This window comes from Saimiri boliviensis, chromosome 14, assembly GCF_048565385.1.
Source record: "Saimiri boliviensis isolate mSaiBol1 chromosome 14, mSaiBol1.pri, whole genome shotgun sequence".
Classification (NCBI taxonomy): domain Eukaryota; kingdom Metazoa; phylum Chordata; class Mammalia; order Primates; family Cebidae; genus Saimiri; species Saimiri boliviensis.
In genome coordinates, this window is record NC_133462.1 from 71,537,943 (window position 1) to 71,554,001 (window position 16,059).

Sequence of the window (16,059 nt, forward strand, 5' to 3'; positions counted from 1 at the left end):
GTCCTGGGATTACAGGCATGAGCCACAGTGTCCAGCTGGCTTTTATCTTTATTTTCTTATTTCTGCTTGCTTTGGGTTCATTTTGCCCCACTTTTTCTAGTTTCTTGAGGTGGAATTTTACACTATTGACAGGCATCCCTTTTCTAATATATGCACTTTGATGCTATAAATTTTCCTTTTGGCACTGCTTTAGCTGTGCCCCACCAATTTTGACATGTTGTACTTCAATTTTTATTTAGTTGATTGTGTTTTTAAAATTTTCTTGAGGCCAGGTGCAGTGTGGCTCATGCCTCAGTCCCAGCAATTTGGGAGGCCAAGGCAGGCGGATCACTTGAGGCCAGGAGTTCCAGACCAGCCTGGGCCACGTGGTGAAACCCTGTATCTACTAAGAAAACAAAAATTAGCTGGACATGGTGGCATGCACCTCTAGTCTCGGCAACTTGGGAAGCTGAGGTTGGAGAATCACTTGAGCCTGGGAAGTCAAAAGTGGCAATGAGCCATGATCGCGCCACTGTACTCCAGCTTGGGCAACTGTAGGGTCCAGCCCTACAGGGTCCTGTGAGGCCCTCTCTGCTGGTGTGGAGACAAGAAATTGTAGAAATAAAAGACACAAGACACAGAGATAGAGAAAAGAGAGTTTGGGACCAGGGGTCCACTGCCAACCAAAGTGTAGAGTCCAGCAGTGGCCCCGAGTGCTTGGACACTCTGGCTTTTATTGAGTACAAAGCTGAGGGCAGGGTAGGTAGGGCGTGGCATTGGTGTGATAGGGTCAGGTATATCATGTGTCATATAGGTGGTGGCCCAAGGCTTTCAGGTTGTCGAGATGAGGTAAGGAGCATAATGTGTCAGCACTTTTTCTGTACTTGTTAAGAAAGAATAAAGACAGCTGGGCGCAGTGGCTCAAGCCTGTAATCCCAGCACTTTGGGAGGCTGAGGTGGGTGGATCACGAGGTCAAGAGATCAAGACCATCCTGGTCAACATGGTGAAACCCCGTCTCTACTAAAAATACAAAAAATTAGCTGGACATGGTGGCGCCTGCCTGTAATCCCAGCTACTCAGGAGGCTGAGGCAGGAGAATTGCCTGAACCCAGGAGGCGGAGGTTGTGGTGAGCCAAGGTCGCACCATTGCACTCCAGCCTGGGTAACGAGTGAAACTCCGTCTCAAAAACAAAAACAAAAACAAAAATAAAAAAAAAAAAAGAAAGAATAAAGACATTAAGATTTGCATTACTTTTACTCATGATTTCTTCTGAGAAAAAAGGAACCAGGTACAGAAGTGGAACATGAGCGTGGACATGGAACGTGACCACTGAAGCACAGTATCACATAGAGATATTTAAGCCCACGGATGTCTGCAGGCCCATCTGACAGTGTCAGGCCTACTGCAAGAGCTTGGAGGAGTTTTCTCCTAACTCCCCCGAGGAAGAAGATGTCTTGGCCATCTTGGACATCTTCCCTAGCTGGCTAAACCATGGGCACATTCCCAGCACTGGTGCAGCGGCACAGCTGAGACGCCCTCCAGCAGTCCTTACGCAGGGCAGCGTGACAGAGGGCTTAAAGCATCTTGCCTTAGGGTCATTTCTTTCACAATATCACCCCAGGTTTGCTTCCTACCGAAGAGGTATTAGTAAAAGAATTAAGATCACCTATGAGTAACCAAGATCACCTGTGAATAGCTAATAACTGCCACAGTTATATCTCTAGTTACTTTCTTCATTATTTATATGGAAATAGGCTGAGGCTTCTGGCTCCTGCCTAGGCACTTACGGGGTCTCCCCGCCTACAGGCAACAGAGTAAGACAGTGTTTCAACAAGTACAACAAAAATTTTCCTTGAAAATTCCTTTCTGATTCATGAATTTTTTACATGTGTGCTGTTTATAGTTTTTATTTATTTATTTTTTGTAGAGACAAATTCTTGCTATATTAACCAGGCTGGTTTCAAACTTCTGGCCTCAAATCATCCTTTTGCCCTTGACATCCCAAATTTTGAGATTACAGGTGTGAGCCACGGTATCTGGCTTCATATGTGTCTTGTTTAGTTTTTAGGTGTTTGAAGATCTGTTATTTTTCCCTTATTCATTTTAATTCATTATGGATGAAGAGCATATTCTATGATTTCAGTTCTTTTTTTTTTTGAGATGGAGTCTTGAACTGTTGCCCAGGCTGGCATGTAATGGCATGATATTGGCTTGCTGCAACCTCCGCCTACTGGGTTCAAGCGATTTTCCTGCTTTAGCCTCCTGACTAGCTGGGATTACAGGCACTCACCACCATGCCTGGCTAATTTTTTTTGGCTCTTGATGCTCAGGCTGGAGTGCATTAGCGCAATCTCGGGCTCACTGCAACCTCTGCCTCCCAGGTGCAAGCTATTCTCCTGCCTCAGCCTTCCAAGTAGCTGGGACTACAGGCATGTGCTACTATGCCCAGCTAATTTTGTAGTTTTATTTTCGTAGTTTAGTAGTTTTAGGGGTTTCTCCATGTTGGTCAGGCTGGTCTTGAGCTCCGGACCTCAGGTGATCCACCTGTTTCGGCCTCCCAAAATGCTGGGATTACAAGTGTGAGCCACCATGCCCAGCCCAATTTTTTGTATTTTTAGTAAGAAATAGGCTTTCACTATGTTGGCCAGGCTGGTCTTGAACTCACAATCTGCCTGCCTTGGCCTCACAAAGTGTTGGGATTACAGGCGTAAGCCACTGTGCCTGGCCTAATTCCAGTTCTTTTAAATTTGTTGAGTTTTATTTTTATGACCCAAGATATGGTTTATTTCACACACACACACACACACACACACACACACACACATATATTTTTTTGAGACGGAGTTTTGCTCTTGTTACCCAGGCTGGAGTGCAATGGCGTGATCTTGGCTCACTGCAACCTCTTCCTCCTGGGTTCAGGCAATCCTGCTGCCTCAGCCTCCTGAGTAGCTGGGATTACAGGCATGCGCCACCATGCCCCGCTAATTTTTTGTATTTTTATTAGAGACGGGGTTTCACCATGTTGACCAGGATGGTCTTGATCTCTTGACCTCGTGATCCACCCACCTCGGCCTCCCAAAGTACTGGGATTACAGGCGTGAGCCACTGCGCCCAGCGTATTAAATTTTTTGTTTTGTTGACACATGATAGAAATATACACATTCATGTCCTTTGCAGGGACATGGGTGTAGCTGGAAACCATCATTCTCAGCAAACTAACTCAAAAACAGAAAGCGAAAACACTACATGTTCTCTCACTCATAAGTGGGGGTTGAACAATGAGAACACGTGGACACAGGGAGGGGAACATCACATATTGGAGTCTGTCGTGGGGTGGGGGTCTAGGGGAGGGATAGCATCAGGAGAAATACCTAATGTAGATGACAGGTTGATGGGTGCAGCAAACCACCGTGATACGGGTACCTGTGTAACAAACCTGCACGTTCTGCATGTGTACCCCAGAACTTAAAGTATAATAATAAAAATTTTTTTTGAGATATATCACATTTTTTTCATAGCACATGTTTGAAATTGGGTATATATTTCATAATTTAAATCACGTCTGAATTTGGACTAGCACCAAAAATAGCATGTGGCCAGTGGCTGCTGTGTAAGATACCATGGCTTAGAGTATATATGATGCATGCATGCATTCATGTATTTGATAAATATTTATAGAATAGTACCAGAAACCATTTGAAATGCTGGAATTCATGGGTGAAGAGGAAAGATGGGCTCTCTGAGTTCATGGAGCTTATGTTTTACAGAGAAGAGGCAGATAATAAATAGACAGTTTCCAAAGAGGTTAAGTAGAAAGGAGGTTATTTATATGACGATTGATTTAAATAATTACCCAGAGTAAAGTATACCAATTTTAAGTATATATAGCTAGATATTTTTTTTTTTTTTTTTTTTTTTTTTCTGAGATGGAGTGTCACTCTGTCTCCCAGGCTGGAGTGCAATGGCACTATCTTGGCTCACTGCAACCTCCGACTCCTGGATTCAAGTGATTCTCCTGCCTCAGCCTCCCAGGTAGCTGAGATTACAGGTGCATGCTACCATGCTCAGCTAATTTTTCTGTTTTTAATAGAGGTGGGATTTTACCATGTTGGCCAGGCTGGTCTCGATCTCCTGACCTTGTGATCTGCCCACCTTGGCCTCCCAAAGTGCTGGGATTACAGGCAGGAGCCACCACACCCAGCCTCTGATAATTTTTTTTTTAATGTGACAACCACTCAGATTACAAGGCTCCTTCATGTTCACTAGTAAACAGTTCGAAATTAGAGTTTTTAAAGGGGGCAAGAGATGGGAGAAGAACATAGTGTCTTTTCTACTTTTGATAGGTATGGAAAGGAGGACATTGTTTTCTGGACTACTGGGCTAGTGGTCAGAGTGCTGTTTCCTCTTGGGAAGAGGGAAATTGAGCTTGGAGCCAAGTCTATTCTTTGTCTTTGATTTCCCCATTCTACTATAGTGATACATTTTTAAAAGGCTCTGCTACCCTCTAGTATTTAAAATGAACTTAAAAAGGTAAATTAGTTCTAAAACTATACCTAATGAAGAGGTCTACTGTATTAGTAAGGGTTTTGTCAATGACAGAGGTAACCATAATATTCCATTCTCTGAGTACACTGTAAGTTTTGCAATGATGCGATGATACTTCTTAGCTCAGTATAAATAATATTAGGCTATTTGTGTTAATAGTGTTTAATAAAAGTTAGTTTATGTATTTCCTTTTCAAATTGCAGTTTTAAAAATGATATTAAATTTAAAAAAAATCTAAATCGTAGGCCAAATGATTTATGTATGAATGATAATAATTTTATCTTTGCAGATTTTGAAAGACATAGCCAATCGATTCCATATGATGACTGGTTCCAAAATACATTTTGTGCCTGGCTGGGATTGTCATGGGTTGCCCATTGAAGTAAAAGTATTATCAGAACTTGGTGGAGAAGCTCAGAATCTTTCAGCTATAGAAATTCGAGAGAAAGGTAAAATAATGTCTATTTCTATTTTAAAATGCTATTTGTTAACAGGTTCCTTGGAAAATCAGAGCTTTACCAAAGGAACCTTTTGTTTTGTTTTGGTTTGGGTATAATGAGATTTATTGGAAATGCCTTTCTGTCACAGAAAATTCAGATTTATTTTATTGATTTTTCTTTTTTTTTTGAGACAGAGTTTCGCTCTTGTTACCCAGGCTGGAGTGCAGTGGTGCAAACTCGGCTCACCGCAACCTCCACCTCCTGGGTTCAGGCAAATTCTCCTGCCTCAGCCTCCTGAGTAGCTGGGATTACAGGCATGCGCCACCATGCCCAGCTACTTTTTGTATTTTTAGTAGAGACGGGGTTTCACCATGTTGACCCCAGGATGGTCTCGATCTCTTGACCTCGTGATCCACCTGCCTCGGCCTCCCAAAGCGTTGGGATTACAGGCTTGAGCCACCGTGCCCGGCTATTTTATTGATTTTTATAAGAACTTATGAGATGGAATTGTTGCCCTGGCTGCAGTGCAATGGCACGATCTTGGCTCATGGCAACCTCTGCCTCCCGGGTTTAAGGGATTCTCCTGTCTCATCTTCCCAGGTAGTTGGGATTACAGGCATGTGCCACCATGCCTGGCTAATTTTTGTATTTTTAGTAGAGGTGGAGTTTCTCCATGTTGGCCAGGCTGGTCTTGAAGTCCTGACCTCAGGTGATCTGCCTGCCTTGGCTTCCCAAAGCACTGGGAGTACAGGCGTGAGCCACCACGCCCGGCCTATGTTTGGATATTGAAGGAAAGACTTTGTGAGCATTTCTTTTTTCTTTTTTTTTTTTTTTTGAGACGGAGTTTCGCTCTTGTTACCCAGGCTGGAGTGCAATGGCGCGATCTCAGCTCACCACAACCTCCGCCTCCTGTGTTCAGGCAATTCTCCTGCCTGAGCCTCCTGAGTAGCTGTGATTACAGACAGGCATGCACCACCATGCCCAGCTAATTTTTTGTATTTTTAGTAGAGACGGGGTTTCACCATGTTGACCAGGATGGTCTCGATCTCTTGACCTCATTATCCACCCGCCTCGTCCTCCCAAAGTGCTGGGATTACAGGCGTGAGCCACTGTACCTGGCTTGTGAGCATTTCTAATTGCATTCTCAGTTTCTCAATATTCATATTTTATACAGTTTTTTTTTGTGATTTTTTTTTTTTTAACTTTCCGCAAGGGGGCTTGTTGACTTATTTCTGGGGTTAAGATGAGTAAATTCTAAAATACATATATTTTACATTATTCTCTTATTTGATCCTTTTTCTTTGTAGACTGGGCCAGGGAGGGCTCGCTTTTTCTTATGTTATGCTTTGTATATTTGGATATAATTATGAAAGTTTTTTTACTTTCTTGTGAAACATTATCATTGGCTTAGATTTGTTACTCTGAATAATTTTTTGTATATAATGAAATGAAAATTATTGTCTGACCTTTTCTTAAATTAAGAAATAATAAGGAATAATTTTTCTAGTTTATTTTTCCTAAATGTGAGGTCATTGTATAAAGTCTGGAAAATACAGAAGACAGTAATAAAATTTGAACTTTTGTAATTCCAGTTAATTTTAGAATTTGTTGTAGGTATCTCCTGAACACTGTTGACCTTCATATTATTTTTCTATTAGAAAATTTTATAAGCTGGGCACAGTGGCTCACACCTGTAATCCCAGCACTTTGGGAGGCGAAGGTGGACGGATTACCTGAGGTCAGGAGTTCAAGATCAGCCTCGCCAACATGGCGAAACCCCATCTCTACTAAAAATACCAAAAAAAATTAGCCGGGCGTGGTGGTGCATGCCTGTAGTCCCAGCTGCTTTAGAGGCTGAGGCACGAGAATTGCTTGAACCTGGGAGATAGAGGTTGCAGTGAGCTGAGATCATGCCACTGCAGTGCAGCCTAGTCAGCAAAGCTTGACTCCCTCTCAAAAAAAAAAAAAATCTTCTAAACTGTCTGCAGCATTTATATTTAGAGAGATACATGCTAAACCATGTTTATAAGAGTGCAAATTCATTGGTGTTGAGAAACTTTTTTTTTCTTTTTTTTTTTATTAGCTAGATCATTTGCTAAAGCAGCCATTGAGAAACAGAAATTAGCATTTATTCGTTGGGGAATAATGGCAGATTGGAATAATTGCTACTTTACATTTGATGGGAAGTATGAAGCCAAACAGTTGAGAACTTTTTACCAAATGTACGAAAAGGTAAAGAGATGTTTTTTCTTCTTTGAGTAAGTTGAAGTATGTGTTATAAAGTCCTACCTTTAACGTAATATTTTGTCTTTTATAGGGCTTGGTTTATCGATCTTATAAACCTGTGTTTTGGTCTCCCTCATCTAGGTATATATGCATTTTTTTTTGATAATTAAAAGGGAGAAATTTGTGAGGCTTCCAAATATTAATGTTTAATGTTTCTAAACCTTAGGACCGCATTGGCTGAAGCAGAACTTGAATATAATCCTGAGCATGTCAGTCGTTCCATATATGTAAAGTTTCCTCTCTTAAAACCTTCTCCTAAATTGGCATCTCTTATAGGTAAGATTTATTCATAGCTTGAATGTACTAGAGTGATAGAATTATCCCATTTGCTAACATATTTACAATTTTATTTTCACAGATGGTTCATCTCCTGTTAGTTTTTTGATCTGGACCACACAGCCTTGGACAATTCCAGCCAATCAAGCTGTTTGCTATATGCCAGAATCAAAGTGGGTATATTATTGCATTTTTTATTTTAGCCACAAATTGAATCTATTCTGTCATTACCATTATTTTGAATTTATTTTATCTTCTTTATTATTTTAAAATTTAATGAATTATGCCTTAGTTATTATGTTCATATAGATTTTATTAACCTTTAGATGATCCTTTTTAAGACCTTATCCAGCTTTTGAGGAAAATGAAATAGAAATATATGTTATGAAGTCTTTTGAAAATAGTACAGTTTGATCTTGAAGTCAGTTTTCCTAAATTGATATTTAGAAATTAAAATGATATCTGTGGCTTTTCCTGTTTCATTATTGGTAATTCTTTCCTAAAATTTTATGTTAGGTATGCTGTTGTGAAATGTTCCAAGTCTGGAGACCTCTACGTACTGGCTGCAGATAAAGTAGCATCTGTTGCTTCTACTTTGGAAACAACATTTGAAACTATTTCAACATTTTCAGGTGAAGACTTTTAGATATCTGGACAATATAGTCATCAAAATACTGGGCTGACTTGAATTTACTACTTTGCTGAACAGTGTCTATTGTGAATTGAAACAGTTATGGCCTTTACCTTTCTAGAATTTTTTTTTTTTTTTTTTGAGACGGAGTTTTTGCTCTTGTTACCCAGGCTGGAGTCCAATGGCGCCATCTCGGCTCACCACAACCTCTGCCTCCTGGGTTCAGGCAATTCTCCTGCCTCAGCCTCCCTAGTAGTTGGGACTACAGGCGTGCGCCACCATGCCCAGCTAATTTTTGTATTTTTAGTAAAGACGGGGTTTCACCATGTTGACCAGGATGTTCTCGATCTCTTGACCTCGTGATCCACCCGCCTCGGCCTCCCAAAGTGCTGGGATTACAGTCTAGAATATATTTTACATGGATTACACTAAAGGAGAATATACATTAAGCATGATAGGAGTATAGAAAAATATGAATATTGATAAATGTACAAAAGATTAAAAAAATTGCTGGCAATAGCCAATAGTTAACTTGGTAGCATTTTATGGAAAATTAATTTTTAAAATTGTTTTTATCTGTTTTAATAAAAAGGAACAAGAAAGGAAATGGATGTATTCATTTTTTGGCATATAATTTTAATAGAGAATTGAATAAATTCTGAAAATTATCAAAAAGCAGTTTTTCTATCAAAGGAATTTTATGTTATTTTAATATTTCTTTTGAGACGGTTTCACTTTGTTGCCCAGGCTGGAGTGCATTGGTGCAGTCTCAGCTCTCTGCAACCTCTGCCTTCCAGGTTCAAGCAGTTCTTCTGCCTCAGCCTTCCGAGTAGCTGGGATTACTGGCATGCACCACCATTCTTGGCTAATTTTGTATTTTTAGTCGAAATGGCGTTTCTCCGTGTTGGTCAGGCTGGTCTTAAACTCCTGACGTCAGGTGATCTGCCTGCCTTGGCCTCCCAAAGCGCTGGGATTATAGGTATGAGCCACCGTGTCCGGCCTTTATTTTATTTTTTTAAAGAGACAGGGTCTCATTCTGTCGCCCATGCTGGAATGCAGTGGGCCAGTCAGCTCATTGTGGCTTCAAACTCCTGGGCTCAGGTAATCCTCCCACCCTGGCCACCCAAGTAGCTGGGACTATAGGCATGTGCCACCACATCTAGCTAATTTTGAAAAAATATTTTGTAGAGACAAGTTCTTACTGTGTAGCCCAGGCTGGTCTGGAATTCCTGGGCTCAAGTGATCTGCCTGCCTCGGCCTGCCAAAGTGCTGGGATTACAGGCTGTGAGCACTCTGCCTGGCCCAGAAGAGTTCTTTGTGAGCTATAATTTGGGACTTTTGAGGTTTTGAAATATTATGGAAGTCTAGGGAAGTTTAAAATTAACTATTTTTTGGTCTTCTTTTTTTTTTTTTTTTTTTTTTTTTTTAGATGGAGTTTCACTCGTTACCCAGGCTGGAGTGCAATGGCATGATCTCAGCTCACCGCAACCTCCTCCTCCTGGGTTCAGGCAATTCTCCTGCCTCAGCCTCCTGAGTAGCTGGGACTACAGGCACGCGCCACCATGCCCAGCTAATTTTTTGTATTTTTAGTAGAGATGGGGTTTCACCATGTTGACCAGGATGGTCTCGATCTCTCGACCTCGTGATCCACCCGCCTCGGCCTCCCAAAGTGCTGGGATTATAGGCTTAAGCCACCGTGCCCGGCGGTCTTTTTTTTTTTTTTTTTGAGACGTGGTCTTGCTCTGTCACCCAGGCTGGAGTGCGGTGGTGCCATCTTGGCTCACTGCAGCCTCTGGATCTTAAGCTCAAGTGATATTCCTGCCTCAGCCTCTCAACTAGCTGGGACCACAAGTGTGTGCCACCATGCTGGGCTAATTTTTAATTTTTTTGGTAGAGATGGAGTCTTGCTACATCACCCAGGCTGGTCTTGAACTCTTGGCCTCAAGTGATCCTCCTGCCTTGTTTTTTTTTTTTTGAGACAGAGTTTCGCTCTTGTTACCCAGGCTGGAGTGCAATGGCGCGATCTCGGCTTACTGCAACCTCCGCCTCCTGGGCTCAGACAATTCTCCTGCCTCAGCCTCCTGAGTAGCTGGGATTACAGGCATGCGCCACAACGCCCAGCTAGTTTTTTGTTTTTTTTTTTTTTTTTTTAGTAAAGACGGGGTTTCACCATGTTGACCAGGATGGTCTCGATCTCTCGACCTCGTGATCCACCTGCCTCAGCCTCCCAAAGTGCTGGGATTACAGGCTTGAACCACCGCACCCAGCCCCCTTGGTCTTTTAAAGTGCTGGGATTACAGACATGAGCCACTGTGCCTAGACTAGAATTTTATTTTATTTTTATTTTTTTAAAGAGATGAGGTCTCACTACGTTGTCCAGGCAGGTCTTGAACTCCTGAGCTCCAGTGTTCCTCCTGCCTCTGCCTCCCGAAGTGCTAGGATTATAGATATAGACGTGAGCCACCACGCCTGGCCTAAAATTATCTTTTATCCTTAGGTATGATTAAAAAAAAATTCTATCACATAAGTAAAGGTACAAAAATTGCCTAGAAAGACTGCCTAGCTAAATAGGAAAGCCTCCAAATGAATCCGTTCAGATACAAGCCAAAGAAAAGTTTAAACAACCTTAACAAAACTAAAAAGATTTTTATGTCAAAGACAGGAAAAGAGCTTAACAATTTTTAGATGATTTGATCCTCTTTGGTGCAATAGGATAATAAAAATCAAAATCAAAATAATAATTTACTTTGCACCCTCCGATTTTTTTTTTTTTAAATAGAGATGGGATCTCGCTGTGTTGCCCAGGCTTGTCTCAAACTCTTGGGCTCAAGCAGTCTTCCTGCCTGCAATTACAGACATAAGCTATTGCACCTAGCCCCCTGCCTCTTTTTTAAATGCAGAGGCTATTAAAGAATTCATTGTCAAGTTACATGTTATCATAGAAGCTAAAAATCATAAGGTTTTTGAAAGTTTTAAGGTTGAATTTAACGATCTTATGTCTATATAAAATAATTGTTTCAAATTCTTAGTATCAGATAATTACTGAGTTGCTATTTGAGTCACCACATTGTGGAGGATTATATATGTATTCCTTATGCCTGTCAAAATAAGTTGGTGTCATGTAGCTTTCTACTTATTAAAGTAGTAGAAATTTTGAAGAATTAAGTGATTTATATGGGGTAGGTTTTCTTTCCAGAAAAAAATGAATTCTTTCTCATTGATTACTTAGAGATCTTTTTGGGAGGGTGGTGAGGGAGAGAATATTAAGTGGTAGATATAGTAAGTATCAAAACACATAAACTACATTAACTTGTTTAGTCTCACAGCAACTGTCTGAGATGGGAATCAGAATTATCTGCATTTTATAGATTCCAGAAGGTCACAGAACAAGTTAAAGAGGAAGGTGGAATTTGAGCCTAGCCAGTCTTGTTCTAGATTCTGCACACTTAACTTCATATTCTATTGTTAAGCTTAAGGAGATAGATTCGCCATGTAAAATGATTTTTTTTTTTTTTTTTTTTTTTTTTTTTGAGATGGAGTTTCGCTCCTGTTACCCAGGCTGGAGTGCAATGGCGCGACCTCGGCTCACTGCAACCTCCGCCGCCTCGGTTCAGGCAATTCTCCTGCCTCAGCCTCCTGAGTAGCTGGGATTACAGGCACACACCACCATGCCCAGCTAACTTTTTGTATTTTTAGTAGAGACGGGGTTTCACCTTGTTGACCAGGATGGTCTTGATCTCTCGACCTCGTGATCCACCCGCCTCGGCCTTCCAAAGTGCTGGGATTACAGGTTTGAGCCACCGCGCCCGGCCTAAAATGATTCTTAATAGTGGTTTTCTTTCCCCACAGGTGTAGAATTGGAAAATGGTACTTGTAGTCATCCATTAATTCCTGATAAAGCTTCTCCTCTTTTACCTGCCAATCATGTGACCATGGCAAAAGGAACGGGATTGGTTCACACAGCCCCAGCTCATGGTATGGAAGATTACAGTGTAGCGTCTCAACACAACCTGCCCATGGTACTGTTCTTCTTTTTTCATTTTTCGTTATTCATCTTAATTAAAGGAAATGATAAATTCTAACCAACATCTTTATTTTTAAAAAATGATGACTTTTGTCATATACTTGTGACATGCTTAGGGTTGTGTAGTACTCCGAAGTTTCAAAAATTCATACTAATTGAAAAATATTTCCCAGAATTAGAAAAAAATTTGCACGTTAGAATTGAAGAATATATATTATGGGGCACTTCTAAAATATTTTCTTTCTAGGATTAAGTCACATAGATAATTTTACTCCCTGAAAAGGTGTGTGTGTTTGTTTTAGCTAAACAGTCCAAACACTTATCTTACACACTTCAGTTACTTAGCAAGTATTTCCATTTAGTTAGAAGATGAGTCTGAAAGGGAACAACTGTGTATATTGCCATAGATTTAGAAATAATAGAGACCACTCAAAGATGTTTTAATATATTTTGTCACTTAAGTTTATGTATATGCTTCAATAACACATTTTGCCTTTGGTGATTTAAATGTATAAGATTCACACATTCCTATTTCTTTTTTTTTTTTGAGATAGAGTCTTACTCTGTCTCCCAGACTAGAGTGCAGTGGCATCATCTCGGCTCACTGCATCCTCTATCTCCAGGGTTCAAGTGATTCTCCTGCCTCAGCCTCCCAAATAGCTGGGACTACAGGTGCATGCCACCATGCCTGGCTAATTTTGTATTTGTATTTTTAGTGGAAATGGGGTTTTGCCATGTTGGCCAGGCTGGTCTCGAGCTCCTGACCTCAGGTGATCCACCTGCCTCAACCTCCCACAGTACTGGGATTACAGGCAATGAGCACTGTGCCCAGCCAAGTAACTAGGGTTTCAATGTAGAGAGGGACTAGGCTATATGTTTTACATATATTGTTTTGCCAGATCATCATAAGAGAAAATGTCTTGATATTTTAATTGTTCAAAATGATACTTTATAGGATTGTTTAGTGGACGAAGATGGAGTTTTCACAGATGTCGCAGGTCCTGAACTTCAAAACAAGGCTGTCCTAGAAGAGGGAACTGATGTGGGTGAGCATTACATCTGTTGATACCATGTATGTTTTCTGAAAAGCAGCTAGCAGTAGGCTTTGCTACCTCTTTTGCCTTCTTATACTTTAACAGAAACAAAAAACTAAAAATATATCTTGTTTTGCCACATGTTTTGAAATGGAGTTTGGTACACTTTTTTATCTTTTGCTCTGAAGCTGCTCTATTCAAACAAGTCAGGGCAGTAACAGGGAGTGAAGTTATTTTAGGGCTATGGAGATAATAATCAGCAGTATTACTTTTGTGGAAGGATAAAATCAAGATTAGGGCTGGATGTTGACTGTAAATTACACATTGAGCATTCGCTGTTTAACCCTTGTAAATAACTGACCCATATAGCATGGTTTATGTATTAGGATCTTGAGAATCCTCCAGTCTTGAACTGTCTTTCTTTCTTTACAGATTCAGAGACCAGGTGCTATGAAAACCTTTCTTTGCCCACACTAAGACCAAGGCTAATTAGACCTGATATATTACTTTTCTAGGGATACTGGAAAAAATCACCATAAACTTGGTGGTTCAAAACAACATAAATTTATTCTCTCTTGCCTCTTTCTAGCTTTTGGGGCTGGAAATCCTTGACATGCCTTGGTTTATAACTGCATTATTCCACTCTCTGCCTCTCTTGTCACATGGCTTTCTTTAGTTCTTACTCGTTTTTTTGAGACAGAGTCTCTCTCACTTCTTTACCCAGGCTGGTGTGGAGTGGCATGCTCTTAGCTCACTGCCACCTCCATGTCCTAAGTTCAAGTGATTCTTGTGCCTTAGCTTCCTGAGCAGCTGGGATTACAGGCACACATCGTCACACCCAGCTAACTTTATTTTATTTTATTTTTATTTTTTGAGACAGAGTCTCACTCTGTGGCCCAGGCTGGAGTGCAGTGGTGTGATCTCAGCCTCCTGGATTCAAGTGATTCTCTTGCCTCAGTCTCCCAAGTAGCTGGGACTACAGGCACACACCACCACTCCTGGCTAATTTTTGTATTTTTAGTAGAGATGGGGTTTCACTGTGCTGATCAGGTTGGTCTTGAACTCCTGACCTCAGGTGATCTGCCCGCCTCGGCCTCTCAGAGTGCTGGGATTACAGTCATGAGACCCTACCATGTCAAGCCACAATTTTTAAGTAGAGATGGGGTTTTACCATGTTGGCCACGCTGGTCTCTAACTCCTGGCCTCAAGTGGTTCACATGCCTAGGCCTCCCAAAGTGTTGGGATTACAGGTGTGAGCCACCGCTCCCAGGTACCTTCTTTAGGTCTTATATGTCTCTCTGTGAATCCTCTTTTTATTTTTATTTTTATTGGAAGGACTGGTTCTTTATTTCAAAAAGACACTTGTCAGTATTTAGTATCGAAAGAGTTGCACTATTGATTTCTGTTTCTCCCAATCAGCCTACATCAGTCTACATCAAAGGAGAGTACATTTTAAGCCAGTAAGCTGCAGGATGTACGCCTGACAGACCTTATAGAAACTGTACCAGAAAGTGGGGATTGGGTAGGGAAAGAAACTTTAAAAGATCAGCAAACTGCCAGCCTGAGTGGGCGTGTTGGCTCACGCCTGTAATCCCAGCACTTTGGGAGGCTGAGGTGGATGGATCGTGAGGTCCGGAGCTCGAGACCAGCCTGGGCAACGTGGTGAAACCCCATCTCTACTAAAATACAAAAACTTAGCCGAGTGTGGTGGCATGCGCCTGTAATCCTAACTACACGGGAGGCTGAGGCAGGAATCACTTGAACCTGGGAGGTGGAGGTTGCAGTTAGCTGAGACCACACCACTGCCCAGCAACCTGGGCGACAGAGCAAGACTCCATCCCAAAAACAAACAAACAAACACCTAAAAAAACCTGCCAGTCCACAGACTGTAGAGGGCTGTCGCAGTCAGATTTAGGAGGTGCCACAAAGAAGCAAAGTTTCAAAATAATATAAAAATTTAAAAGTTTCGTACATAAGCTGTTCAAGGTTTCTCTAGTATTGACTGAGAAAGATTTCTCTAGTATTGACTGATACTGAGCACAATGAGATGGCACTTTTAGAGACAGCAGCTTCAAACCCAGAAAAGGATATTGAGATGAATTTCACATGGCTAAATCAGTGGCAAAAACAATCTTCTTTCTATCCTCTTCATTTTAAGAACACCAGTGCTCCCTAATGCAGTGTGACCTCACTGAAACTTGATTTAGGGTCCTTTCTAATGCACTGTGACCTCATCTTAACTTGATTACATCTGCAGAAACCTGATTTCTAAGTAAGGTCACATTCACTAGGGTTGGGGGTTAGATCTTCTTGGGGACACAGTTCAACCTATTACACCTGTTTTCTTCCAGATTACCTGGAGACCATTTTAAGATTCATGGCATGAAAGGTTATGACTCTAAATTTGAGATCAAGAATTCTAGATATAATCTGTTCATCTTTTCTTTGATGTGAAAAGTGGTGGAAGTGGCATAATTTGGAGTCTGATTAAGATTTTACAGTCCCTGCTTTTTTTGCCAGGAGTTGCCCAGAGCACGCCTTTGATACCTGAAAGGTGACTACTTTTTTGTGTGTGCATGAGATGGAGTCTTGCTTTGTTGCCCAGGCTGGAGCACAGTGGCACGATTTCAGTTCACTGTAGCCTCTGCCTCCCAGGTTCAAATGATTCTCCCGCCTTAGCCTCCCAGGTAGTTGGGATTATAGGTGCATGGCACTATGCCCTGCTAATTTTTTTGTATTTTTAGTAGAGATGGGGTTTCACCATGCACAGCAGGCTGGTCTTGAATTCCTGACCTCAAGTGATCCTCCTGCCTCTGCCCCTCAAAGTGTTGGGATTATAGGC

General features: G+C 41.3%; 1 protein-coding gene across 1 annotated transcript in view; it reads left to right on the forward strand.

Moving 5' to 3' along the window:
• IARS2 (isoleucyl-tRNA synthetase 2, mitochondrial) overlaps window positions 1-16,059 on the forward strand; it is a 63,992-nt gene that overhangs the window by 8,639 nt on the left and 39,294 nt on the right. Inside the window, exons 3-10 of the mRNA XM_003930336.4 lie at window positions 4,816-4,975; window positions 7,050-7,198; window positions 7,284-7,333; window positions 7,419-7,528; window positions 7,611-7,701; window positions 8,045-8,160; window positions 12,009-12,178; window positions 13,139-13,229. Of these exons, the coding sequence (XP_003930385.1) occupies window positions 4,816-4,975; window positions 7,050-7,198; window positions 7,284-7,333; window positions 7,419-7,528; window positions 7,611-7,701; window positions 8,045-8,160; window positions 12,009-12,178; window positions 13,139-13,229 (937 nt within the window). The remainder of the gene's footprint in view (window positions 1-4,815; window positions 4,976-7,049; window positions 7,199-7,283; window positions 7,334-7,418; window positions 7,529-7,610; window positions 7,702-8,044; window positions 8,161-12,008; window positions 12,179-13,138; window positions 13,230-16,059) is intronic.